We start from the raw sequence: 25,429 nt of genomic DNA, 5'->3' as shown, positions 1-25,429 counted from the left end.
CTAGGTCCTCAGTCCAGGGGGAAATCACATACACACAAGGGATCAATCACATTTTTCACAAGGCCATTTGCAGCAAGTGCTGGGCTTACTCATCCTATGGGAGAGAAAAGTCCCCTATGGAACAGGAGATAACCAGTAGCGTCAACATCCTTCAGACAAGGGGGAGCACGGGGTCCAGGCCATTTCTGGACCTTGCCTTTTGCATCAACCAGCGCCCTCACGCAAGCACTGGGGAAGTGACCGGTGATGAGTTCAGTAGAACTCTGAGAATACCTGGGGGTCTGTAAACATAACAATACTTATACAAGACCCCGTTAAAAAATAGGCTTAAATGAGGTATTGAAGTAGAAAAGTTGCATTACTTTTATGCTTGTATTCCTTGAGCGTACCCATAACGATGTTTATTAGCTACAAAGGAAAGCAAAATGTTAAATGATAAGGAAAAATCTATTTATGGTGGGGGTTGACTATATTGTCCCAGGTATAGAGGTTTATTGGGGGATGGTGACTGCACAGGCAATTAAAAGCTAGGGGTGGGGTGGGTGGGTGTCCAGGAGATGCAGCAGGTTCCAAGAGCTGAGCTGGTTCAAAAAGTCTCTTTCCTATAGTTCCATGTACAGCCCCTGCACACTGGTTAGCATCACGGGAGACTCAAGATCTTCCTGCCTTAGCTCCCTTTGTTTAGGTACACAGAGAACACATTGTCTTACGTTCACCTAAACACAAAGATTTAGGTGGCTAGTATGTCTTAGAGCCAGCCTACTACCTTACCTAACTTGAAGGCAACAAACCACAGGAAAAAATATAATCCTGTATACTTCTTCAGGACAAGGCACTGAAATAAAGTATGTTTTTTAGTATCTTTTAAGGCACATCATGAAAACATGGAACTGTCTGCTTGCTCTGTCTTACCTGAAGAGCCAAACCAACAAGTTCCCAAATATAACTCACTATACACCCTGGAAATTCTCATTGGAAACAACTACTGAGAATAATCACCCACATCTAACAGCAAGTTGTATCAATCACCTATTTAGTCAAATGTCCTGCTCAAGACACGAGACTGCACACACGTCTAGACAATGCCTTAAACATTAATTGGCAAAGTAGCTGGTTTTTGTTGCTTGGGTTTTTTTTTAAAAGAGAGGAGCTTTATTTCTAGATCGAGTCGTGTTACAAAGCACATTTAAAATTTCACCTTCCGAGTCTGAAATGTCTGTGGTAATGCTGGAATCCTAAAAAGAACAGTAGTTTTGCCTCAACAGGCGAATAAGGACAAAGTGCATATACCACCAGGATGTGGCTGCCTAGGGTTATCCTGAGAGTGATAAAGCCAGGTCCTTGATAATCGCGCCACTCAGCTGAGGAATTGTGCTGATCATCAGTAGTTCTCTACTCGCATACTTGTTCTTTATAGCCTGCAGACAGAGGAAGAGTGTTAACAAAAGATTTACACATAGAGTATTAATGTTCAGGCAGATAATTTTGGGTGAAATTAGCCCAACTGCTTGGAAAACAAGCAAACAAACAAAGAAGTGAACTGGGTCGCAACGTAGCAAGAGCAGTTTGTCAAACACTTTTTGAGTTGCTACTAATGCAACTTGCTCTCGCAGGCTTTAAGAATAGCATATACTTAAGATAATATACAGAACATTTACCTACAGAGCCACAAAATGCAGCACAGGCATTTCTACAACATTAAAGATTTAAGCAGTTATACTTACAATGTATTTGGTTAATGTCTCATTTACTTTGACCACGTTCTTGGCCATATGTTTCATCGTCATCACAAGGCTGTCTTCTGTATACCCAGTGTAGTACTGGTGCTTCGTACCCTGCAGCCCAACGGGAAGAGACGTGAGATTTAGGAGGTGGGGGACTGCTGCTCAAGGCATGATCACTTCAGACAGCAAATGCCCTAAGCTTCATGGCTTAGCCTTGAGTGCTGGGCACTGCAGTACTGTCAGTTCAGGCGACAGATCCAGAGTAACATCTGGCACATAGTAGATGTCTGGACACATCAATGCCAAGGAGCAGGTTTCTGTGCTGCACAGAAGATAAAAGAAGCAACCCTTGCACGAGTAACCCCTAGTTGAATTACAATTCACTACTTGTGGTCCACGATTTCATTGTTCTACACTTACTGTGAGATTAGGAAAATCTACCTTCTTTACTTACAATGTGACCTTCCATAACTTGATACATTCAGGAGAAAAATCCTTTCTTACGACAGTGTTCACACAGAAAAAGAACATTTTTAGTGGTATATTCCATTTTCTGTCTGCAACTATGCATCAGGCTGTCCAACTGTCATTGATCGCCAACATTATTACTGACCTAAATGCAATTTTCTGAAGCTGTGGTTTTAATGGTTCAATCAACTGACTAAAGGAAAAAACTCTTAAAAATGAATCAGATTAAAATACTTACCCATTTTTCATGTCCCAGAATCTTTTGGGACAAGCATAACGCAGCAGCTGCAATCTCTGAAGGACGATGATGAACCATGTCGTAGTCTATCAGTGTCAGCTCCATCAGGTATTTTGCTAGTGTATGTTGCTTCGCATCAGCCTATCAGATTGAAAGCTCGTTAATTCACGAAGTCTTACTTCACCGTATCGTAATAATTTGGGATTGTTTATTGCATTCATTAACTGACAAAACAACAACAGTCAACAAAATCTTTATTTAGGGACCATAGTCTCTAACAGGCACTTGCCTCCAAGTCAAGACCAGAGGCCAAACCAGTCTAGTCTAGCAGCCATTTGCAATTTAGACACAAAATGAGGATTTTAACAGAAAACTGCAGTGCCAGGCACTGCTGTGCCCAACCGGGGGTACAAGTGCCTGCTCCCTCTGTAATACGCTTTGGTGAGGGGTGGGGGCAGGCAATGGTGGCATGGGAGAAGTAGTAGTGTAAAATTAGTTAAGGAAATGCCTACTAAAGCAGTCCGCTAACTTCAAGAGCTACCCTAGTGGTCTGTTGAGGTACCTGAAGCCCACTTCAAGTGTGGGCAGTTCACTTGAGCGTAACTACTGAGGAGGGAAAAAGGGGTCAGGTCAAAGAGGAAGTTCATCTTTTGATTCCTAAATAATAAAATATTTGCATCCAAAAATTATGAACTGCAACACTGCTCACTTTTTACTAAAGTAAACACCTGATCACCAGACAAAAGATTACTCTAATAGCAAGGGTTCTGCTCTAGGCATGTTTAATTTACCCTAACACAGTAAAATTACTGCCACTAAGATTGAACACAGACCTCAGTGAACAGAAATGTGAACTGCTACTGGCTGACAGAGTGACGTTATCATGTTAATCCACATGGTGGAGTTTCACAGCTGAATTTTTCCTACATCCAGCGTGTAAGCAGAAAGCAAGTAAGATCACATGATAAAATGCCAGAAGCAATCCTAACAGACTTTACACAGGTAAGTTCTAGCCAATGAGGACAAGTACCCACCTTCCCAGCTTTTGATGCTCTTCTTAAGAAGTGAATTGGAAGAGGTCGTCCCAAATCAAAGTTTAACTCTTTAAGAATTGTAATCTCCATTTCTCTAACTTCATCACTGGTGTAGGCATTATCAGTAATGTAAACAAAGTCTGCTATGTCAGGAGAGTACATCTCCTCGTATTTTGAAGCTAGAAGCAGTGCTGTTACACCCACCAGCTGAAGCCTCTTGCGAGATACTGCATGACTCTGAAATACAGGAGTTTTAAGAAGTAGGCCTCGGTGTCAAACTCTGAACAGATTCTAATTTGTCAGTGTAAAATACCAGTACAACAGTGCTCATTCTTATAACATAAATGAGATTTTCCCCTTTGAGTCAGAAATGTCCCTACAATGACAGGCTCAAAGAGAAATGCAGCCGCAGTTAAGATGCTACATTATACAGAGCTCTTACACAGCCAGCAGGTTCTATAGATTCTTAAATGTATGAAGAAAGCATAAATCCTAAACTCCTTTAAAAGTACAGTCACTGAACAAGCCTCCTAACCCAAACAAGAGTTGAAAAATATCTTACTTGTAAGAAGCGATCCATAATTGCCACACACATATACAGTGTTTCCTGCAAGAGCTGGAATCTTGAGTGGACCTGGACAAGCCAGTCAACTAAAATTGCGCGCATACGTCCATTGATCGTCTTCCCATCAAGGTAATGTGGGTGGACTGATTGCTGCAGCTGTTGGAGAAAGAGCTGTGTGAGATAAACACAACAAGATAAACACTATAGTGCAGAGCAGCACAGAATCCATATATCGTACCTCAAGCTCTCTCAGATACAGATAGATATCTTTTACGTAGTCACTACACAGTTGAGGATTCCCCCAGTCATCAGCATCAATGTCTTCTACATTGTTGAGCAACACATCAGAAAAGGCTTGGCACAAATCCTTCTCTTCCATAGACACATCCATAGGGACAGGAGACAGAACCTAAGGAACAGATCATAGCGCTTACACATTTATTAAGCTGTAACGCTCCTTCGTTTCCACATTTTTCCAGTTACTAGTACAATTTCTTAGGACAGAAGAAGTTGAAACTGAGCTCGCATTCTAGCGTTGACAAGCTTTCACTAAGATGCTGTACAAACAGAACTGGAAGACTTTGTAATAATTGCCAGCTAAAGCAGAAACCATTCAGTACTTCAACAGCTATTTGTACCAGTTTAACGTTAGTCTTTAAGTACAACATGCATTAAACCAAAGCCTCAGTGCAGACGTGTTGCTTTTTCAGCAGGGAAGCGAGATACATCTAATGTATTCTGAAGTTAGAGCTCCAAGTTGCAAAACAAATTAAGAATCAGAGCAGTATCATTACTTCCTACCTTTGGAATACCATTTTCTTTCAATGTTTGATTTGCAGCAGCTGGAGGTTTAGGCAGTGCAGTTGCATTTACGATCTTACTGGGGCCTTTTGTAGGTTTTGTGGATGCTTTGCAGCATTCTGTTTTCTGTAGTGAAAACATTTACTATTAGCATGGAACTAGTAATGCATCTTTTCCTTACAGCTAGATTTTAAATGTTCCTTTACCTTAGTCGCATGGGTTCCTCGTGTCACAACTTTATTTCCTATTTCTTCCAAAGCAGCCCTTTTACCAGCAAGGCGAGTTTTGGCTTTACTTTTAAGATCAATCACAGCATTCTCCATCCCTCTAGTGACCTAAAGCAATAAAATTCAAATTACAGCTTAGAGTCAGAAACCAACATACTTAATTTTCAGAAGCCTAACTCCATTACGCACTCACCATCCCCGTACCGCTGTACCTCTGTGCGTGTTATCCCTATCCGTTACTCAACCAGTTTTATTTCCTACCCGTTCACATATGCTCAGAGGACAAACAAAGCAACTCCTTTGTTAGGTACCGACCATGTAAGTGAGAAAGCTGATACTACACGTACAAAAATAAGCATTCTTTGTTACGTATAGCAAAGAAGCCACCAGGTTTAAAGAGTTTCTTGGGGAGTTTAGGTTAAACTGTCACCGTAGAAAACAGGTTCTTGGGTCCCCTTCACGCACCTTCCCATGGAGGCGCTGGAATCCCCCCCTCCCTCCCGCAGCCCCCGCACCGTGAGGGGGAGGGGCGGGAGGCCAAGGCCAGGTGCGAGCTGGGGGCAGTGCCAGGTGAAGTGGGACAAACCTGGGGGGGGCGGGGAACGGGGTACACGAGGGCAGCGCGCCCCCCCGCCCCGACTCACGCACAGCTCAGCCCGGCTTCAGCCCCCCCCCCCCCCCAACCCCTCCCTCCCCGCTCCCCCCCCCCAACCCCGCCTCAACGGCAGGCCCCACTCCACTCCGGCCGATGCCCACACCACAGAGGCACAGGGGGGCTCCCGAGCCGTTAAGGCGCTAGGAGCGGCCTCCCCTCAGGGGCGCGCCCCACCCTCCCCTCCCCCTCCCCTCAGGGGCGCCCCCCCCTCAGGGGCGCGCCCCCCCCCCATCCCCCCCCCCCCCCAGCCTGCCCTCAGGGGAGCGCACCCCGCCCCCACGTTCAGCTGCCTCAGGGGCAAGGGCGGCAGGATCTAGGGGCGGCTGGCCCCTCCCGCCGCACCAGCGATACTCACAGGGGCGCGGCGCGACACCGGCAACGCCATAGCAAAGAGTATAAGGGACAGCCGTGGCCACTCGCCCCCCTTCTCACTCAGACTCGTCCACCTCCAGCAGCACCAGCGACTGGAGCCTCACGCTGCCGCGGAGCGTTTTAAATCCCCTCTCCCGCTCGCCTATTGGGCAGCTTCGTACGATGCACGCACTGGATTGGCTCGCCCTCTCAGGCCCCTCCCAAGCAGGAAACGGTTTGAACGGTTTCCGGCAGGGGGGGCCGGTGCGCAGCGGGGGGGCGAGGCCCCGGTGCCGCGGGTGCCCTTGGCCGCCTGGCCCCCGGCTGGCAGCAGCCGCAGAGCCGGGGAGCCTGGGGGGGCTTACGGCGGCCGGAGAGCAGCCGGGTGCTCAGCAGAGCGTGGAGCCAGCCGCACGCCGCAGCAACTCCCTTAGGGTTCCCGCAGGCCGTGAGGGAGGAGGGGGGGCAGCTAGGACCGAGCTTGGTTGAGCCGCTGGGCCGGGGTTCGGGAATCCAACGCCACAGCAGCTGCCTAAACTGACATAAAGTTGTAATTCCTACTGCTCTGCGGTGGCCTAAACTGACAGAAAAGTCTAACTACGACTATTCTGCCACTGCCTCCACTGACAGAAAGGCCTAGCTACAGCTATTCTGCCACCTCCCAAAACGAGCATTGCATGTTTACTCGCATCACATCTGCACAGATTTTTTTATAACCTTCCTAAGGTCAGCTGTACTGAATTCCCGAGTATCCGGATGGTTCTGTTTACCACCGCATTTAACTGTGGCTAAGTGCTGATCCTTCAGAGCAGCTTTTTTTCTTGGGCAGCACCTGTAAGAACGCATGTATGCAAAAGAATTTTTACTAGACCAAGATTTCAGAGGGAACACAAGGCAAAAGGGGGGAAAAAAAAGCCAACTTCCATAAGAAACAGATTTTGAATGATACCAGTCTAACGTTTTATTTATTGCATACAAAAGGATTTCTTGACAATGGAATTTTATATGAAAAGTAATTTGATGCATACTGTTGAGAATCTTCAAAGTCAAAGATGCCGCAGAAAACTTAAGGCAATGCATCTAAGCGTATAAAGCACAGTAAGTGGTGGAAATTCTCCAAATCAAAAGCCTATTCTTTTTCCTTCCCTTAAATTATGGTTAAGCCACAACTTTCTGGAACAGAAGTAGGCTGCAGCTTTATTAGCCCCTGCAATAGCACGTAAGATCAGAACACTGCGATTCCTGGAAAATACGTAAGTGTTCAACATCACATTACAATGATATGCATACATTTAAAAGCAAGACAATATCAGTAGCAGTTATAAAACAAGTCAATCCATGGACCACTAAAATACCTCTAGTACCAGGCACCCAAATCAGGTGCATACAAGATTTCCTAAAAAGGTAAAATTAAAAAAAAATAATAAATAGTTCCCCCAAACCTGTGCTTCTTTGTCCTGTAAGAAAGTCAAAATAGATTCTACCACATACCCAGGGTCTCAATTATTTCAGAGGCCCCGTTTGTTGGTTGTTTTTTTGTTTGTTTTGTTTCGGGGTTTCTTTTGTCCCATAACTCTCAAGTACCTTCTTGGAAACTTTTGCAAGTATCATCAGACTTCAAGCATCAATGGTCAACTAACATCCCTCCTTTTCAACAGTCACTGACAAACACAAAGTGTCTGTTCAGTCCTTCCAGTTATGTTTATTCATTTTTACCAATGCAGCTTCAACTTCATACTCACTTTTAAGTTTCCTACAGCCAAATGTTCAAGAAGCTTTACCATAAAACCATGTCAGGTTTTGAAGCAGTCAAATCACATGTTGCTTCTCTCCCATATCCCCCATCGTACAAGCACAAAGTGGTTTTCAGTTCAGTTTTAAGCAATGCAATTAAGCTTGACAACGTCCATTTATCACACATGCTGGAATAAAACCTCTCTCCACTTAAACCCTCAGTGCCAGAGGTGTTAAATTTGCTGCCAGCAATAGACACTGCACTGGCAAATGCTACTCCTAACAGATTAGGGGGAAAAAAAAAAAAAAAGAAAAAAAAAGGAAGCAGCTTTAACCAGACAAAAACAGGCATCAAATTAGATAAGGTAATATTTATAAATGGGTCACTTTTTTTGTGTAAACATAACAGTTAATCTTCTAGGTTTACTGTAAACCATTTTACACTTAATCTGAATATGAAAGACAAAGACAAGAGAAACTGAAGGTATTTATTATTCAATCCACTTACAAAGCAGGTGGCTTAATGCAAGCTTATTGACATGTTTGTATATGATCCCCGAGGAACATCTTTTCCAAAGCGACAGTAATACTGTCTCAATGTTTTTGCACATTTGCATTTTGCAATGTTGAGCACATATAAATAAACTATAAACTATTCTATATGTGAAAGAATGTTGATGAGCAACTTGAATCCTGATGTGGATTAAAACCTCCTCCAAAGGCGAAATGTTAGTACATTATAACTTAATTCTATATACTATATTATGCAGCAAATCTTAACTATAGAAAATATTTCAATCAGTGATGGACTGTTGGTAATTTATAAAGAGGGTATCTATGATCAAGGCAAAAACTAGGTAACCACATAATTTGTGTCTAGTTTCTACAGAAATTTACAGGCTTTCAATTTACTAATGAAAAATAAAACAAGAGACAAGTGGATTTAGCTAACTTTATTAACTTTAAAACTAATAAAAATCCCAAGACAAGCCTGGAATCCTTAAAAGTTCTATGAATGCATGTATACCTGCCAAAAAAACCCCAACCCCACCAAAAAACAGAAAAAAACAAAACCCCTGCAGCTCTAAGTCCTTATTGAATGGTTTTATATTTAAAAAAAAAAAAAGCCAAACAAAAAAAACCCCAACCCCCCCAAAACCCTTCAATGTGCGCAGATATTTCAACTTAAGTTAGCAGAAGACCAAACAGATTCTAAGCTCTTTCTCCATTTCCCTAATAATTCTTTCAATCTGCAAGTATCTAAAATCCAGCTAACTGAAATCAACATTTAGTGTTCACTAGAGCTGTTTCACAGCAGCAAAATATTTAAGTTAGGGATTCAAATTTCTAGACATAGGAAGAAAATGATAAATACAATCTGAACAGCAGTCTAAATGTTTTAATATTGACATTCAAATATATCTGCATTGTGCTGAAATTTTAAAAATGAACACAAAAATCCTATCAGACAAAAACTCTGGTGATGAGTATGCTATACGTATCGGTCAAACTGAATATAGTTCATATTCTGTTCCCAGTATTAAGGATGTTATTTGACTCAGAACTGATATTGTAAATATACAGCAGCCATTTTTTCCTAATTAAGGAATGTCTCAATACATAATATTATCCTTTTCTAGATGATCTTTATACATTTAAACTAAAAATATATGATCGATTAAATTAAGGAATCCGAGGTTAGTAATGAGTGAAATCATACTTTCAAAGCTTGATACTATGTAAAACAAACAAACAAAAAAAAAAAGAAAAAAAAAAAAAAGACCACACAATTCTACTTACTAAAGCAGCTAATCTTGCCTGCAAGTTTGGGGTCACAAAGCCCATAATATGTGCAAACAAATGCAATACAAGGAACCATGCAAAAATACAGTAATGAATTAAAAGAAAAAATGTAAAACCTAAAAAAAAAAAAAAGTTTTATAAATACACTGAAACTCAACTGTCTTCTACATAAACTGTAGGTCTAGCATTAGTTGTACCATATAGCAGAGCCAGCACTCTAGGTTCAATGCTTCCAAATCTGCGCAGGTAAGTCATGCCATCTTTGGTTGACTGCAGTACCAGGAAGGACGAGAGGGAGCGAGAGGGAGGACAAGAGTTTTGGAAAGCGGTGTCAACTTTCACTAGGCAGTTGAGCCTCAATGTCCACTCTGCAAATGGGGCACTTCTTGTTAGTAATCAACCACTGATCTACACATACCTGGTGGAAAAGGTGCATACATGGAAGGCGCCTGTCATCAGAACAGAAAAACATCAGTGTTAGTAAAGCACTTCTGTATCAGATACCTTCTGGGAAAAGAGTCATGTGGGATTTGCTACTGAGGTGCTTATTGTTTTTGTATGTGCATGTTTTTCCAGAAGTTTCACTAGCCTTTCCAGCTGGACCTGCATTTTGTCTAGTTTCAAGAAGAAATGGATACAGGAAAAGTAGTCAAGCATCAGCTAGCTTCTGCTGTATCACACTGATTTAAACCTGTTACAGCTGAAGTAGCATTACTCCATAAAAACTACATTTGACAGTCCTCATTAATTCAGGGCTTGGGCTCATGTTATAAGACAGGCAGTCAACTTATGCAAGACCACAAGAAAACAACCTGCATTCTACCCAAAGACAATACAGACTGAACAATGCGTGTTTTTCAGTTGCAACTTGTTTTATTTATTGGCTCAATGACAGGTAAGTCTTTAATTGTAACTGTTAACCTAGGTATTGCAGAGTGTGTACCATGTTCAAGTATGGCCTCAAAGGCAGGACATTAACAGTACATTCTGATCTATTCAGTGGTACTATTTACCTGACATCTTCACCTTCCTCCAATATAGACAAACAGATGGTACACTTTTCCTCTGTGTCTTCTTCTGTTCCTTCCTCCCCATCTTGTTTGCAGTGCAGTTTCCTCTGTGAGAACCAATCAGTTGTTACCTTATTAGTAGAGATGACATTATTGACAAACTGAGTAAAATCTGTTTTGATACATATTCAACACATACTTCTTTGAAAACATTTTGTAAGATTTATTCAAATGTATTTGAGCCAAAACAATCGAGAACTAGCCCTTGGAGCAAAATCACAGGACATTTCAAATTTAACTACTGTTATGTGAATATATTAATTTCATACAGTTGCAACCAGTCCTTTTACTTGGAAGATATTTATACACAGACAATATTTCATTCATGAAGAGGCAAAAAAAAAAAAAAAAAATCCTTTCAAACCTGGTATCTTAAGTCACTATTTATCAAGTGTGAAAGAACTCTACGTAAATACGGATGGAATTCTATCTTATGGTATAATAAGTTGTCTCTCAGTTGGAGTTTAAGTTGTCAAAATTCTGCAACAGATTCAAAAATTCCTAGTGTCCCAGGCTTCCTAATGTGATCAAAGGTTAAAATGATACATACCAAGCAAGTAAGCATCATGAACAATTTGTTGCAAAAATGAAATCTTACTTTATTTGATGGGTTATCACTGAAGTCTGTTGACAATTCAGCTATTACCAATAGTTATCTCACTGCTCACAAGGTTATTCATAACTGCTAGACAAGTTATTAAATCATATCAAACCACTTTTATTTACCACATTACTGTAGGTCTTTATCTAGGGACAAATTTTTAATTTTCTTTGTGAAAGAAGCGGCATTGTAAGCTTTGCCTACAACCCTTGAAATTGCAAAATAAGAAAACATGCACTCTTTGAAGCTGACGCTTCTGGAGATTTGATATAAACATTATTACATTTTACAAAGAAATATGGACAGGCCACAATTTGGGAAATCCTCACCTTTTTGTATTTATGTGGATATGTGCATCTTTCTATAGTTCCCTGTGTTGCTCCACGATTAACATTGCCTAATCGTTCCTCCAAGTGAATCAGCTCCTAAAAAATTATCAAGGAATAAATAGTGTAAGAACTGTTATTTCAACTACCTTCAGCAAATACGAATTTTATTCTAACCCATTTGCAGAATGACAAACTCAATTCCCATATTATTCAAATACAGGCAAAACAAAAAGGAGTACGTTGTGTGGGAAAAGTGATGGGTTTCTGTAGGAAAATCCACACAACACTGCCCGGTATCTTAAGTTACAGGGAAACACTGCTATTAAAAAAAAAAAAATAAAATAAAATCAGAAATTGTTTGTCAGCTAGGAATGGTTATCAGTATGTTCACACGTACTTGCGTGTCTAATGAGGAAAATACAATTAAAATGCACTACGTAAATATTTGCTTTCTAACAGTCATTAAGGCCTAGAAAAAAAAAATGCTTATGTTGAAATACAATGATTTATTTTTCTCCAGCAATGAGTTTATTAGAACCATGAGATGTCACTGAAGATGTTTTCAGTGGACTAGGTCATTAACTCTCTGCATCTGATAGCATTTATTTTCTCCTTTATTTTTTTCTTTTCTTCCCTCAGTTTCAATTCCTGCACTACATAACAAACAGGACAGCACTGTTGAAGTTGCCAAGTTTCACCCTCATTGGGAGGATCCTGGCATGGTTATTCAGAGACACCGCTACCTTCTACCGACATATCTAGTGACTACTACACCTACTACCAGGAGAGTGGGCAGAGCAGGATAACCACCTAAGCCTACATTGTCCAGGGCACCTTTTATTGACTGACTGCTCAATACACTTTTATCCCAGTCCACGACAGTGAGGTCATTCTATAAATAAAGGGTATTTTCTTTATGATACTTTTACATCTATATATAGAACTAGGTCTACCATACACCCTCCCCATATTCCCTCATGACACATTTTGACATATATCTAGTTTTATTCTATTACAAACCTCAAAATTGCCCCTGAAAGGGCCTCTGAATGATGTTCCATCCAATCCCGATGAAATGTAACGGATGTGAGGGTAGCCCGCCATGTCTGGTACCTATTCAAACAGCAGACGTTAAGTTAAACCTATTCAGAACAGTTTCAGTATTTTACTGTTCACTTTGTAAAATTTAAGATCCTTTTGCTTTTATTGAATCACTTATTATTTATACCCCTCAGCTTGAGCATACAGTTCCAACTGACATCGTAACGTATCACCACGCTGAGCTCTCTAAACATAACCAGAAGCAAAACAGAAGCGAGACTAGATCCTCTATTACAGTCTCTCCACATCTGCATTACATATTGCTTGGTCTCACCTCCCAGGTCTCAAAATCTCAACCAACTCTACATAAACTGCCATAAATATCTACCTATATTTGTAAACAAAACACCTAAAAGCTATGCATGAAGTTACAAGAAGGACTTGCTACAGGTTCTCAAATACAAATTTTTGGTACCGCAGAAGAAACAAGGCTAAAATACTCAGTCTGGAAAAAAACAGACAATATCCTTATCTTACTCAAAACAACTCAACATCTTCAGACACACTTCAAATTTACAGGCAGATAAAAAAAACCAGTAACACTCAAAACTCAGATCTAATGTCACAGGCAACTCTACATACACTCTAATTCAAGCATCCGCTGACTTCCTTGCATATTAAAGAGATACAAGCAGTGAAAAAAATAACCAGTGTCCAGTGACACACCTACAGCCACATCAAGAACCAGTGCTGTTCATACAGGAAAGCAGACCACCACCACAGCAGGGCTTCTGCAGTCCATTTTTACCCCCACATGGTGAACGAATAATGGTATTAGCAGCAATTTTTAAAACAGGTAAAAAAAAAACCAAACGACCAGCAGATTCAGCGTGTTTAATCATGTAGAGCGTAACTGATACGAGGACTGTAAGCAGCAGTTCATTTGGAAATAACATGAAGTGCTTAAGTACTATCTTCCTTCCTCTGCTATCAGCTGGTAACATCTCTGCTGCTGCATGACAGCTCAAAATTCATCTCATGAGGCTGTCAACAAGTCAGACGCCCCAGACATTATTCATGAAGTCAGGTATTCATGTGTGGCTTTTCTTATTTCCAGCAAACACTTCTAAACTTACCATATGTAAAAGTGTAAAACTGAATTAATGCTTTGTGAGAAAGCACAGGCAGAGCCGAAGCTCCTTACATAACGTTAACAGGCCAATAAGCTACCTTTCTACATTTTTCAAATCCAGTCCAGTAATTTAAAGCTGACAGGGACAGAAAAGATTTCTCTGCCCTAAATACTATTTTTTTTCCAGAAAAGAAAACCAGAATATTTTAAAGCAGTTCACAAGGTGCTTGCTAAATGATGACCGTGTAGTGCCAATATAAGCTACAAATACAGTGACACTGTTAGTATTAGATTCTTACAAACCAGAGTAATAGAAACTGAAAATTTACTTTCAGACTACTTCCAGAATACTAATACAGGGAGTGCCTCTCTCACAAGCAGCCTAAGTATCTGTTGGTCTGGTGCTAATTAGAGCTGGGAAACAAGACAGGATGACTGCTGCAAAGTGCAGCACTGTATCAATTTAAAGATCTAAGTTGTTATGCAATATGCAGAGTGTATCTACAAAGATTATATACTAATACGTGGATTCAATACAACTGCAAATATAGAATTTTATATCACAAGATATGTATATTCATCTGCACACCTGAACACTTCCTGTAAATAACAATCTATTGGTGTCACAGGTCTGTAAACTGCAGCTGTAACAGAGGAATTTGGGAGAGCGCACTAAAAACATGGTAATTTGTAAAAAATACATTGTAAGAAATCTGTCTCAGATAATCAGTGATTTATGATCCATTCTCCACTGAAGTAATTCTACTTTGTCTTCCAGTTACAGAAAACCCATTTAAAAAACTAGGTTGCTCATCCAACTACGCACATAGCTCTTGTCACAGGTTTCTAACTAGGTAGAGAGCTGTCTGGCATCACTTGGAAGTTTCCACTGCCTGTTATGACATTGTCAATTGATTGCCTCTGCTCAGAGGAAAGGAAAGTCCTCACAAAACCTAACCCAAGTTTCAGGAGTGACTTTCATGGCTTGTTTTTTTGATTCACCAGGATTTGGAAACAGTTTGTTGGAAAACAATGCCTCTGATAACAGAGATACTGCATCATTACAGGTGCTGGAAAGTCACAGGTGTACTGCTGTAATGCAAGAATTACAGTTCCAATTGCCTCAGAGATCAGAGCTTACCAGCTGCAGTGACATGCAGACAGGTCTCCTATTTGGAACAAATTCTGCTACTGGAGACTATTTAAGAAATCTACTAAATTTAACACTGCAAAACCAACCAAGAATTTCTCAAGAGTATATACCACAACAAACTACTCAAACAACAAAAACACTGGGTGGGACAATACATTTTCATGCTAATAAATGGGCCTTTATATTATCCTGATGGGGAATGGCATAAAAGCTCTGCAAAATTATCTGAACATGAATTATGTACAGGCTTTTTTATAAAATATGGTGAGAGTGCAGCTTACATTTCTGGCCAAGTAAAACACCGTCTTTTGAAAAAACATGTCGTGAAGAAAAAAATAGCACTTCTATGCCTGCAGAACGAGCAGTCACTAACATAGCAAGATTTTTAACTAACTACATTTTTGACTACAAGCAGAAAACATGGGCAAGAAACAACTATCAGTAATGCCCAACTAAGAACAATCTAATTAAAATCCCTCTGACAGTTACCATCGAGCTTCAAATGCAAAGAGATTTCAGCTCTCCTGAAACATCTCCACACACAAACGTAGGTGTGATTTCAGGAAGTTTTCATATTGAACATAAGAAAAAAGGAAAGGCACAAAGCTAAGGAAGAAAGGGAAGAGCTTAAGGTAATGCCAGTCTGCACTAAGTGCTCGTATATATTCTTTTGGATACAGTCAAAGCAACCTACTCTGGACCTGCACATTCCAGTACAAGTTTGCTAAGAACTGTTTGCTACTTGTAGAACAAGTATCATCTGTTTTAGTTTTACACTTTCTTCTACTGACACCTCCCACTACCACAAAAATTTGCAGCAACTAAAAAATTCAAGGCTACATCTGAACACAAACATGCTGAAAGAGCTTGAAACAGCTAACCTGCAGGAAATAGTTTCTTCCTTGCTACCTTCCTTTAAACACCTTCCATCTTTCCAGGATCTTTTTGCCTTTCAGTTGCCACAGTCCATGAAGCAATTCTTCCTTTGCATGGTACTACTAATCTTGTCCATCCCAAGCTTTTATTCAATGGTTCACATCTAAGTATCTTCATACTTATATAAGATCTTCATACATAGTAAATAAATCCCAACACTAAGCTTATCCAGTTAACTGCTTAGGTTCACATGAATACCCAAAAGGAAATAAAGCTGATCAATTAATATCTTAAGCCAAAATCAAACAAGGAAAAGTTGCAGTTTTCATAAACACTGTGCGAAGGAACATGTGCTGCACAGCTAAAACCCAACCATATCTGTGTCTGAGTGGAACATAAAATGAGAGCTCTGCAACAGCCTATATTCTACCAAAACCTGAAGAACAGTAATTGATGTTTATATTAGGAAAAAAAGTAGCAGCTGCATTACAAGAGTGCCTTTCCTTATTTGAAAAATGCAGTTAAATTTAATGCAGCTAATCAAGGCTATTTCAAACCTAAACTTCACCTTGAACTATAACAGCTACCTTAAGTTACAGCCTTAAGGTAAGTGTTCAGATACTTTACAGCAAGTTTGTTGGCTTTTTTTCTATGGAACAATTGCAGCTCTTAGAGCTGTGATACTTGTATGACTACACTCCGAGTGATGTTACTCTCTGCCCAGCACACACCTACCATAACATACTGGGGCCTAATGGCCTATACCTCCAAATCCCTCCCAATTTTTACAACCTAGTGCAGAGATGGCCTCAACCACTTGATGAGTCAGTCAACAGTTAAAGGAACAAAACAGGAAGGCTCTGAAATAAAAAGGGGTGGACAGCATATGAAAGCTTCATGCGTAACACCTGAGAGAGGTGAAGTTCCCATAAGTAACTTTTTTTTTTTTTTTTTTTAAATCATGATCCAGAGATCTCCCCCTGACTGACAAGCTGCAGTCCAGGTTCACAAATAAATTAAGAAGTCTTCTCAAGGGTTGCATCAACCCTATTGATATTTATTACACCATAGCTAGCAAGCTGTAAAGTCCAGAAAATTCTGCCCTGCCCCCCCAGCCAATTCACGATGAACAAGACACTATTCAAAAACAGGCAGAAGAAGCTGGAGTCAAGAGACTGGAACAGCATATCCCAGGAACTTCCTAGATTAACAGGTAGCTGAAACAATTTGAGAGGCACATAAATAGCTTCCATTATTTTAAGATATTGGTAGTGGGTTTGCATGGGAAGGTTTTGGTAGTGGGGGGCTGCAGAGGTGGCTCCTGTGAGAAGCTGCCAGAAGCCTCCCCCATGCCCAGTGGAGCCAACACCAGCCGGCTCCCAGTCGGACCCACCGCTGGCCAAGGCCGAGCTAATCAGCAGCGTTGGCAGCGCCTCTGGGGCAGCATATTAAGAAGGGGGGAAAAAAAATAAATCTGCACCAGCAAGAGAAGGGAGCGAGACTTTGGGAGAGCAACAACTCTGCAGAGACCAAGGTCAGCGCAGCAGGGGCAGGCGGTGCTCCAGGCACAGAGCGGGGATGCCCCGGCAGCCCGCGGTGAAGGCCATGGTGAGGCAGGCTGTGCCCCCAGCCCGGGGGGTAACGGGGGAGCAGATCCCCCCCAGCCCGGGGAGCGCCCCACGCCGGAGCAGGGGGTGCCCCAAGGGGGCTGGCACCCTGTGGGGCAGCCTGCGCTGGAGCAGCTCCTGGCAGGACCTGTGGCCCCGTGGGGAGGGGAGCCCGGGCTGGGGCGGGTTTGCTGGCCGGGCTGGTGGCCCCCCGGGGACCCCACGCTGGAGCAGTCTGTGCCTGCAGGACGGCACCCCCTGGGAGGGACCCGGCTGGAGGAGCGTGTGCAGAGCTGCAGCCCATGGAAGGGCTCACGCTGGAGAAGTTCATGGAGGGCTGTCTCCTGTGGGACGGACCCTGCGCTGGAGCGGGGGCAGAGTGTGAGGAGGAAGGAGCGACAGAATCAACGTGACGAACTGACCGTAACCCTCATTCCCTGTTCGCCTGCGCTGCATGGGTGGAGGAGAAAGAGAAATCAGGAATTAAGCCTGGGCAGAAGGGAAGAGTAGGGAGAAAGGGGTTTTCCTCATTTGTATGGTAAGAAAACTCATTTCCCCAAGTTGAGTCTGTTTTGCCTGTGACAGCAATTACCAAGTGATCTCCCTGTCCTTACCTCAACCTGCAAGCTTTTCTATTTTCTCTCCCGTCTGGTTGAGGAGGGGAGTGATAGAGTAGTTTCGGTGGGCACCTGACATTCAGCCAGGGTCAAACCACCACAGATACCTTTTATAAAACAGAAAACTAAGACACATTTGTTGCTTAAATTTTAAATAGTCAAAATTCCAGACCAGCTGTAGCTAGTTATTCACCTAAACAAAACAAAAGTATACTGAGTTAAAAGGCACAAAGGGTATACTGCTTACTTCAGGTCTATATTCCATTCAAAATTCTCTGTTTACTGCTGAAGAGATCATTTTTCTTCTTTGACTATGAAAAGGAGAAGATGGATGGGGGAGAAACAAGACCACCTAGTTTTAACCTTTCACCCTACACTCCATTGAACGACAAAGACGAACAAACCCAATTCATAAAAATAACCCTTTCTTTAGCAGAGCAGATTTAAAATATAAAGCGCCGATTTTCTTTAAAGCGTCTTAGTAACTAACTCATATTCAGAGCAAAGTCCTGTTTTAAAGCAGAACTAAATTAAATTTCTCAATGAATGCCTGCAGACTTTTGAAACTTTATAGCAAATTACACTAAAAAAACCCACTTTGACAGAAGATGTTTCCTCAGTACGTACATGGCATTAAAGCAATAATGATGGGAACACAAACTACTCTAAGCCAGGGTTACACTTAAGGTAATTTTGTTAAATTGAAGAGGGGAGCAGCCTGATCCTTGTCTAGATATGAAGCAAGCTCTTTTTAACTGCTCTTCATCTAGGATTCCTCCTGGAGCATCATTTAAACAGGTTAAAAGTTTTTTCAACTGAGCTAACAAAAAAGGAGATTTTGTTTCCCCCACCCTTTATGTGGACTGTCAAAGCTGCTGAACACTAATTATCTCCCCAACATATCTCTATCACTTTGTCTCCCCGAGGATTAGAACAGCAGTCTACATATTCCAGCACTGACAAGATGATTAGTTTATCTGCATCTAATTAAAATCTGAAATTGACACAGAGTACTAGTGACATGAAAACCCAAATAATCCATTATGCCCTTTATGGTCTGGCAGTAGTTTGAAGGGGTTTTAAGACTCCAGACAGAACAGACAGAAAAAACACAAACTGCCTATTAGCTAGCATGCTATTTCAGAAAGTGGACTCCACACAAATTAATTTTGTAGTTCAGCTACTGCACGACTTACTTTAAAAGACCTCCCCCCGCCCCTCCCAGCCCCCCCCCCAGAATGGAGATCATCAACATTTGATGACACCTGCATCAAGAATACAAGTAATGAGGCTTATCAATTGCTAATTAGTACCCTCTGTACTTACTGAAAGAAAGCACTCCTCTTAAAATTAACCACTTAGCAGAGGGACTCTAATCATGGTTCAGCCTCTCCTCCCTGGCCCCTGTTCCTAAAGTTACAATGAAAAAACCCAGGTGACAGCTGCAATTAATTTGTTGCTCTTCAGTACAAACTAAAATGGCACTTTTAAAAAAATATCCAGTTTAGTTAGATTAAAAACTTGACTGAATATTTACTCTGTATTCCAAGTCAATTTTGCTGAAAGATCTGCTGTACTCACATACATGCAAATGAAGAAAACTTTGGCTTTCCTTACTGCCACAGAAGGGGAAGAATCATCAAAATACGTTTGTAATGCTTTGAACTTATTGTATAGATAACTGTTAGCAGTGCTCTAACCTGCCTTTATGTTCTTCTAGTGTGTATAACCTGAAAACGCTTCAGCTTAGGCAGACTCAGAACACAACTTCAAGTAACACTTGATCTGATCATAACAAGGTACTAAACACATCCCAACATTTGAGGAAGTACTGCTTACATCAGTCTACACACTATAAATCACGCTGTCCGTACAGTGTATACAAAACCTCAACATACAAACAACTTCAATTCAATTTCATCCAGAGATCCATGAATTACTGTTATGCGGAGTAGATACCCCTACACATGCACGTTTCTGTGCAGTTGAAGAACCCTATTTCATCTGACACTTTTATCAATTAGTAACAGCAGTCACTGAGCAGAAGGACAAGTTTATCACATTCAGGAAATACTTCTGGAGATTCTCTGTTACATCTTTCTTCCATTCTACTGCGAAAAAGAAGATAAACAGCAGGGTCCTGACTACTTGCTTGTGTAACGTTTTAGTTGTAGGAATACCCCTATGAAAGCTAAACAGTCAAAAGTTTCTAATCATGCTGGAATACAAGGATGAGCTGAACTCTAAGAAACCTCACAGCAATAGTGGAAATAAATCCCATAACCAACTTATTAGCCCTGACAGAAAAAGAGATAAAAATAGGCATGTTTAACTCCCTGCCTCCTAATGCAACCACAGTTCCCTGAACTATTGAGAGGGCCCTTTCTCTTTGAGAATTTAAAAGAATGGATGTTGTCTGTTACAGTCTAACACAAACTAAATGTGAGAGGCGCAAGCCATTTTTCATCCACTTGAAAAAAAAAAACAAAAACCCCTGACACCTAACTGGAGAAGAATGCAGAAAATCTTAATCTTGAATAGATGATGCACAGGAGATAAGGTTATGCAGTAAGAATCTTGTGGGCTACACAAAAATACCAAATTCTACAGACTGCTCTAGAAAGTCTGTGATAAGTATGCAAGTTGTGCATCAACAAAATACCAACCCTGATATATCAGGAAGGTTCTTAAGGATTATCATCATGTTTGTTAGCAAATAGCAAGGAACAAAGAATGCAAAACCAGACTATGCAGAGACAGCTATTACAGTATTGGTTGTAAATTTACAGTTCAATCCCTAGATGTCAGTTCTGGCTACTAACAGAGGAATTCTGGATGGACAAGACTTGCAGGTTGATATTTAATTAAAATTTTATGGATGATCCCACAATTTTTATTAGATTATCTTGCTTTAAGAGGGTTAAATAACATGGGTTAGCCACACAGAATATCACATAGAAACACTAAACATACTCTGTTAAACTAAATTTGTGTCTTTGTGAATTTTCATTAAACAAAATTAAGGAGTATTCTAAACAAACCTACAGACATTCTTTCAAAAATAATACTCTGTAGAAGTCAAGAGTTACACTGATTTTCCTTGGTTTTCTACTGTAGACTGAAAAAAGTTAAGTGTAACAAGGGACTAGTTCACCCTCACACTTCCTGTTGCTTGTAACACTTAATGCTACAAAATTATGTATTTTATCACACCGAATTAGTTCAATGAACATCAAATATTATTTGAAAATAACCGAATCTCTAGATGGAGTTCTAGCTGTGCTATATACACACCTTAAAAATAAAGCACCAGTGCTAATCCTCATGCACTGGGTGGAAAGTTGGTACCTTTAACAATCCAAAACTTATTTAAGAACCACCTGAACTTTAAAAATCAGATGCAGAGGGTCAATGCATTGTAATGCAAGTGACAATTTAATTCAAATATGTTTCATTTTACAAAAGCTGAAGTTAGAAATGTTAGTGGCCTATACTGTTTTCTCTTATTAAACAACGAGCCTGTTCTAGTTCCCTCTCTGGGAGCAACACACAGTAACACTGCAGTATTTTATTTTCCTCTTCAGTTGAGCCACTGATGTTTACAGCAACGTACATGTATCCAATCAAATGCAGTAAACCTCAAAATAACTTCCCTGGCAAATAAAATAATTACAATGACCAATGACCATCATTTTTTGTGAGCTATCTCCTTACCATTAGAGGAAGAGCTCCTATTTGCAAGTGATGAAGTCGAGGAGGTGCATGGTAGTGGGCCAAGTGAGGATGCAAGGGCCCTGGAGGGTAAGTAGCTGCAGTCACACCAGCTTCAATTCCCAGTTCCCTGTCACATGAATGAAAGCGGCATTACAGTAAAGGTACATCCTGACTCCCAGATACAATTCCACTGCTTTGGAAAGCACACAACACCAGCACAGCTACTGTAACAGTTTTACATTAAAAAAAAACAAAACACTAAACTAAACTTATCTAAACTTTGCTAAAGAATTCTCTCAGTCCTATCATAACTTAGTTGTTTTTAAATCAGCTGTGAAGATTTAGTGTGATAAATCATAAGAGACAGCTCCACATTTATTGTGCCCAGGAATATGATCAGTGTGGAGTCTTTTCTATAGCTCACAGTGTGGGAACAGCAGCTGTCATGCATGCACCTCTTCCCTAACAGTCAGAAGTGTCTTTTTATTTTTTAAAATAATAAATATATTATGAAACTTAAATGTAAGCTTCATGAGTGGGCCTGACACAATGTTAAATAAGTTCAGACAAAAGGGAGACAATAAATTGGTAACTCAAATCCAAACCTCTACTGTACAAAAAGCATAAATATAACAACAGTTTTCAGCAACGTTTTACTTGCCTATTTTAAAATCAGTTCTTGAAATAGCTACCTACAGTCAGTAAAACTCAATTCCATTTTACAAGCAATGGATAAAAAAAGCTTAGAAATACATTTAACATAAAGAGTACTCAAAGCAGTCAAAGCTATATCAATGTCTACAAATTTTCAAGTCCAGGTGCATGCAGCTTTTCCTAAAGTCACAGACAATATTATCAGCACTGTGATCAGTACATTATGGTCTTTTGTCCTGAGTACCAAAGAACTAAAATAGTATCTGATCACTAACCAGGCAGATCTCTCTGGGGCTTGTCGAGGATGGGAAGACATTGTCTGAGGCACATGAATGTGATGCCCATGACCATAATTGGGATGCATTCTGTGAGGGTGCGGAGGAGGCCTCTCATGAGCACGTCTAAATGACATGAAACAGAAACAGTTAATTTCACATACTTGTTAGTATCAAGAAAGCAACATCCATCATCAAAATGTTACAGATTGAATTACTGGAATGTGTTTAAACTAAAAAAAAAACAAACAAAACTCCCCATACAGTATTTTAATTTCAACTTTAGATACAAATTAGAAAATAATTATAATACAGATTTGATATGCAAAGACAAAGCCAGCTTCAGCTACTGTGATCTGCCCTTCACTTAGCAGACATGACTACAGAAGGACTGACAAAGTGTTTAATCCAAACCTCAAAATGCAGGTAGGCAATTAAGGCCACCTGACAGTCACGTTGAGATTCAGAGTCATTCACAGATATGCCATGGTTTATTTCTAGTCAAACTATTACCAGCAAAAGTAATCAGGGGAACCTTGATACACTAATCAGAGGACATTCTCCTTGGAACATGTCTGCGTCACAGCTCAAGTAGTAAAAGCACACTGTTTTTCTTCCATGCCAGCTGGTACAGAACAACTATGGCTTTCAAAAAAATCTTCAAAGAAACCTGCTGACTGACTTCTGTTCCTTTACCACTTCCCAGTTACAGGAAGAAATCGACTGATATTTTCGTTTTCATTGCTTTCAATGCATAAAAGTTTTTTTCTATTCAACCTAGAAACTTGGATTTTGCCAAAAGTAGCACACTCCTCAGATTCAGTACCACTTTAAACCACCTGATAAAGCAGACCAGACAAAGTTACTTAAGAGGACGCTATTCTCTGTCAGGCTTGTATAAATTATGATAGAAGTACTGGTTTTCTACAATGTACAGACCTATCAGCAGAACCTAGTTTCACCTCCCTTCAGTTTATCAAATAGCTACCGGGAAAAACCTAGAAGGGCATACTTTAATGAAAAAAGCCACCACAGCAAAATGACTTCCATAATTCCATGAAAACTGAATGTCATGTAGGCCCATTTTTCCTCAAATGAGCCTTAATTTAAAAGAAACACATTGGAAACTATTTCTATGAATGTAAAACTCCTAGGCTGTCTATACCACAATCTTAGTATGAAGTGGGTGATCAGATTTAAAAGAAACAGAAAACCCTTATGTTGCATAAATGCAGCACACCCTCACACATCACATTTTGTGGCTGATTCCAAGCCCCTAAAGAAGTTCCAGCTGTCGTACCCATACCTGAGACATGACAGCGAGGACTCTAGCCATTCTCTACTTCCAATCCTGAAAAATTCCTACATTGTTAGACAGAAGGTACAAGCACTAGACTATCCCATGTCCTCTTTCTAGAAACACCACCTTAAGCGCACTTTGAGATGCTGGGACACGGAACCAGAAGGAGCTGCAAGTCTGCTGGCAGTCTCAGTCTGTGCATTAAATAGCAGAGTGAATGTACACAAGTTTTGGGTGGTCAGATTTATATTAGGTTGGGTCAAGACACTCACAAAACTGATTTTGCACGTAATTTGTATGAGGATTAGAGGGAAAGAGATAGCCCAAGGGCAGGCAGAACAATTTCATAAGGTGACAAAACAAAACTATAGAGCAGAAACCTCGCTGAGCAAACTGACAGTCTGACCTGAGACTGGTGACTTCACAGAGAATGTCAAGGAAGAACCTATCATCGACATCTGACTACAGTTTCTATACATACAAAGAAAATCCACTAGGCTAAGAAATGCCAATATTCACATTTCCGATCCCAAAACTACCAAAAAGTTTCCAGAACTGGTGAGATAGCTACCACTACTACTTTTCCTTAAAACGCTATCTTGCTGTCTCACATTCACTGGCTTGAATGTTCCAAAATTAATTTTTGGGTATGACTGCATAATCACAGACACACACAAGCAGTGTGCTGGTGCATTTAGGTTAGGGTGTTTAGAGGTTACGCCATTTGCATAGCAAAGGTTACAAAAGAACACGTACAGGTTCAGACTGATCAAAGTTTTGATGACTGAGGAAGCAGGGCTATATCTGACTTTCCTGGGGGGCAGGGGAGGGAAAGTCTGTCCGTGCCACTTTGTGAGCAGTTACTGTCTATAGGTATTTTTATGAATGACATGGAAACTGCCTCAAAAGTTGCAGTTAAAGCAAACTTGTTCAATTATTAACTTCTAAATCAGTTTTAAAGTTAGTTACCAGCAGAATCTGCGTAACAAAGTTAGGAACAACAGCTAGAGAGCTCATTCTTAAATTTCTCTTGGATATTTAAAAGCTTTATCTCCAGAATGAAAATCAGCTACTTCATGATTGAATACGAAGCCAGTGTTGACATGATTTCTGTTAATACTAGTGTCATGAATCTAGCTTAGCAACAACAGTAGCATCTCTTAAACAATTATCACCAAAGCTACATCTCAACATTGGTCACATTCTCTTACAGGTACTACTCAGTCTTTTCCTTTTCTTCTAAAGACCAAGGCATTAGGTAAGTACCTAAGGTTAAATCTGAATTAAACCTGATAAAGAGTCTCTTAGAATAACTCGTTCACTTTATTTTAAAGCATTAGTTAGGTAAAAAGAATCTTAACAGCATCAAACAAGGCAAAACAAAGGAACATGTGTCAAGGAACACATTTGAAAGGAGCTTATGGTGTACTTTCTAGGATGTCCAGTTTGAAGAAGAATTC

The 25,429-nt window shown here is 40.5% G+C and overlaps 2 protein-coding genes across 10 annotated transcripts in view; both read right to left on the bottom strand.

The window, feature by feature from the left end:
- Positions 1-836: 836 nt before the first annotated feature.
- On the bottom strand, positions 837-6,194 carry CCNB2 (cyclin B2). The gene is made up of 9 exons (XM_037395301.1): positions 6,068-6,194; positions 5,037-5,165; positions 4,831-4,956; positions 4,268-4,438; positions 4,027-4,185; positions 3,465-3,701; positions 2,431-2,571; positions 1,725-1,835; positions 837-1,418 (listed from the first exon to the last, which is right to left on the bottom strand). The coding sequence occupies exons 1-9, from the start codon at positions 6,095-6,097 to the stop codon at positions 1,314-1,316; spliced, it is 1,209 nt and encodes a 402-aa protein (XP_037251198.1). The 5' UTR covers positions 6,098-6,194; the 3' UTR covers positions 837-1,313.
- A 316-nt stretch (positions 6,195-6,510) lies between these two features.
- The window catches only part of RNF111 (ring finger protein 111), a 52,452-nt gene continuing 33,533 nt past the window's right edge, over positions 6,511-25,429 (bottom strand). For 5 of the 9 annotated variants that reach the window (XM_037395297.1, XM_037395298.1, XM_037395299.1 and 2 more), the window contains exons 9-14: positions 22,670-22,795; positions 21,741-21,867; positions 12,621-12,713; positions 11,601-11,696; positions 10,614-10,741; positions 7,000-10,049 (exon numbers count right to left, since the gene is read on the bottom strand). In XM_037395297.1, the coding sequence (XP_037251194.1) occupies positions 9,932-10,049; positions 10,614-10,741; positions 11,601-11,696; positions 12,621-12,713; positions 21,741-21,867; positions 22,670-22,795 (688 nt within the window). In that variant the 3' untranslated portion in view covers positions 7,000-9,931. Of the gene's footprint in view, positions 6,896-6,999; positions 10,050-10,613; positions 10,742-11,600; positions 11,697-12,620; positions 12,714-21,740; positions 21,868-22,669; positions 22,796-25,429 lie in introns of those variants that run through there. The other 4 variants (XM_037395294.1, XM_037395295.1, XM_037395296.1 and 1 more) reach the window with 3 other exon arrangements.

The sequence above is a fragment of the Falco rusticolus genome, chromosome 7 (genome assembly GCF_015220075.1).
Source record: "Falco rusticolus isolate bFalRus1 chromosome 7, bFalRus1.pri, whole genome shotgun sequence".
NCBI classification, from domain to species: domain Eukaryota; kingdom Metazoa; phylum Chordata; class Aves; order Falconiformes; family Falconidae; genus Falco; species Falco rusticolus.
The sequence above is the reverse complement of the archived record's forward strand: the minus strand, read 5'-3'. Positions and strand labels throughout refer to the sequence as shown.

Bases quoted from the DNA above. Each gene is read 5' to 3' on its own strand.
- CCNB2 (XM_037395301.1), bottom strand. From the start codon at position 6,097: ATGGCGTTGCCGGTGTCGCGCCGCGCCCCT. The intron at 4,439-4,830 runs GTAGGAAGTAAT...TCTGTTCCTTAG, and splicing joins AAGAAAATGGTATTCCAAAG to GTTCTGTCTCCTGTCCCTAT. The intron at 1,836-2,430 runs GTAAGTATTTTA...GTTGGGCTGCAG, and splicing joins TTCTGGGACATGAAAAATGG to GGTACGAAGCACCAGTACTA.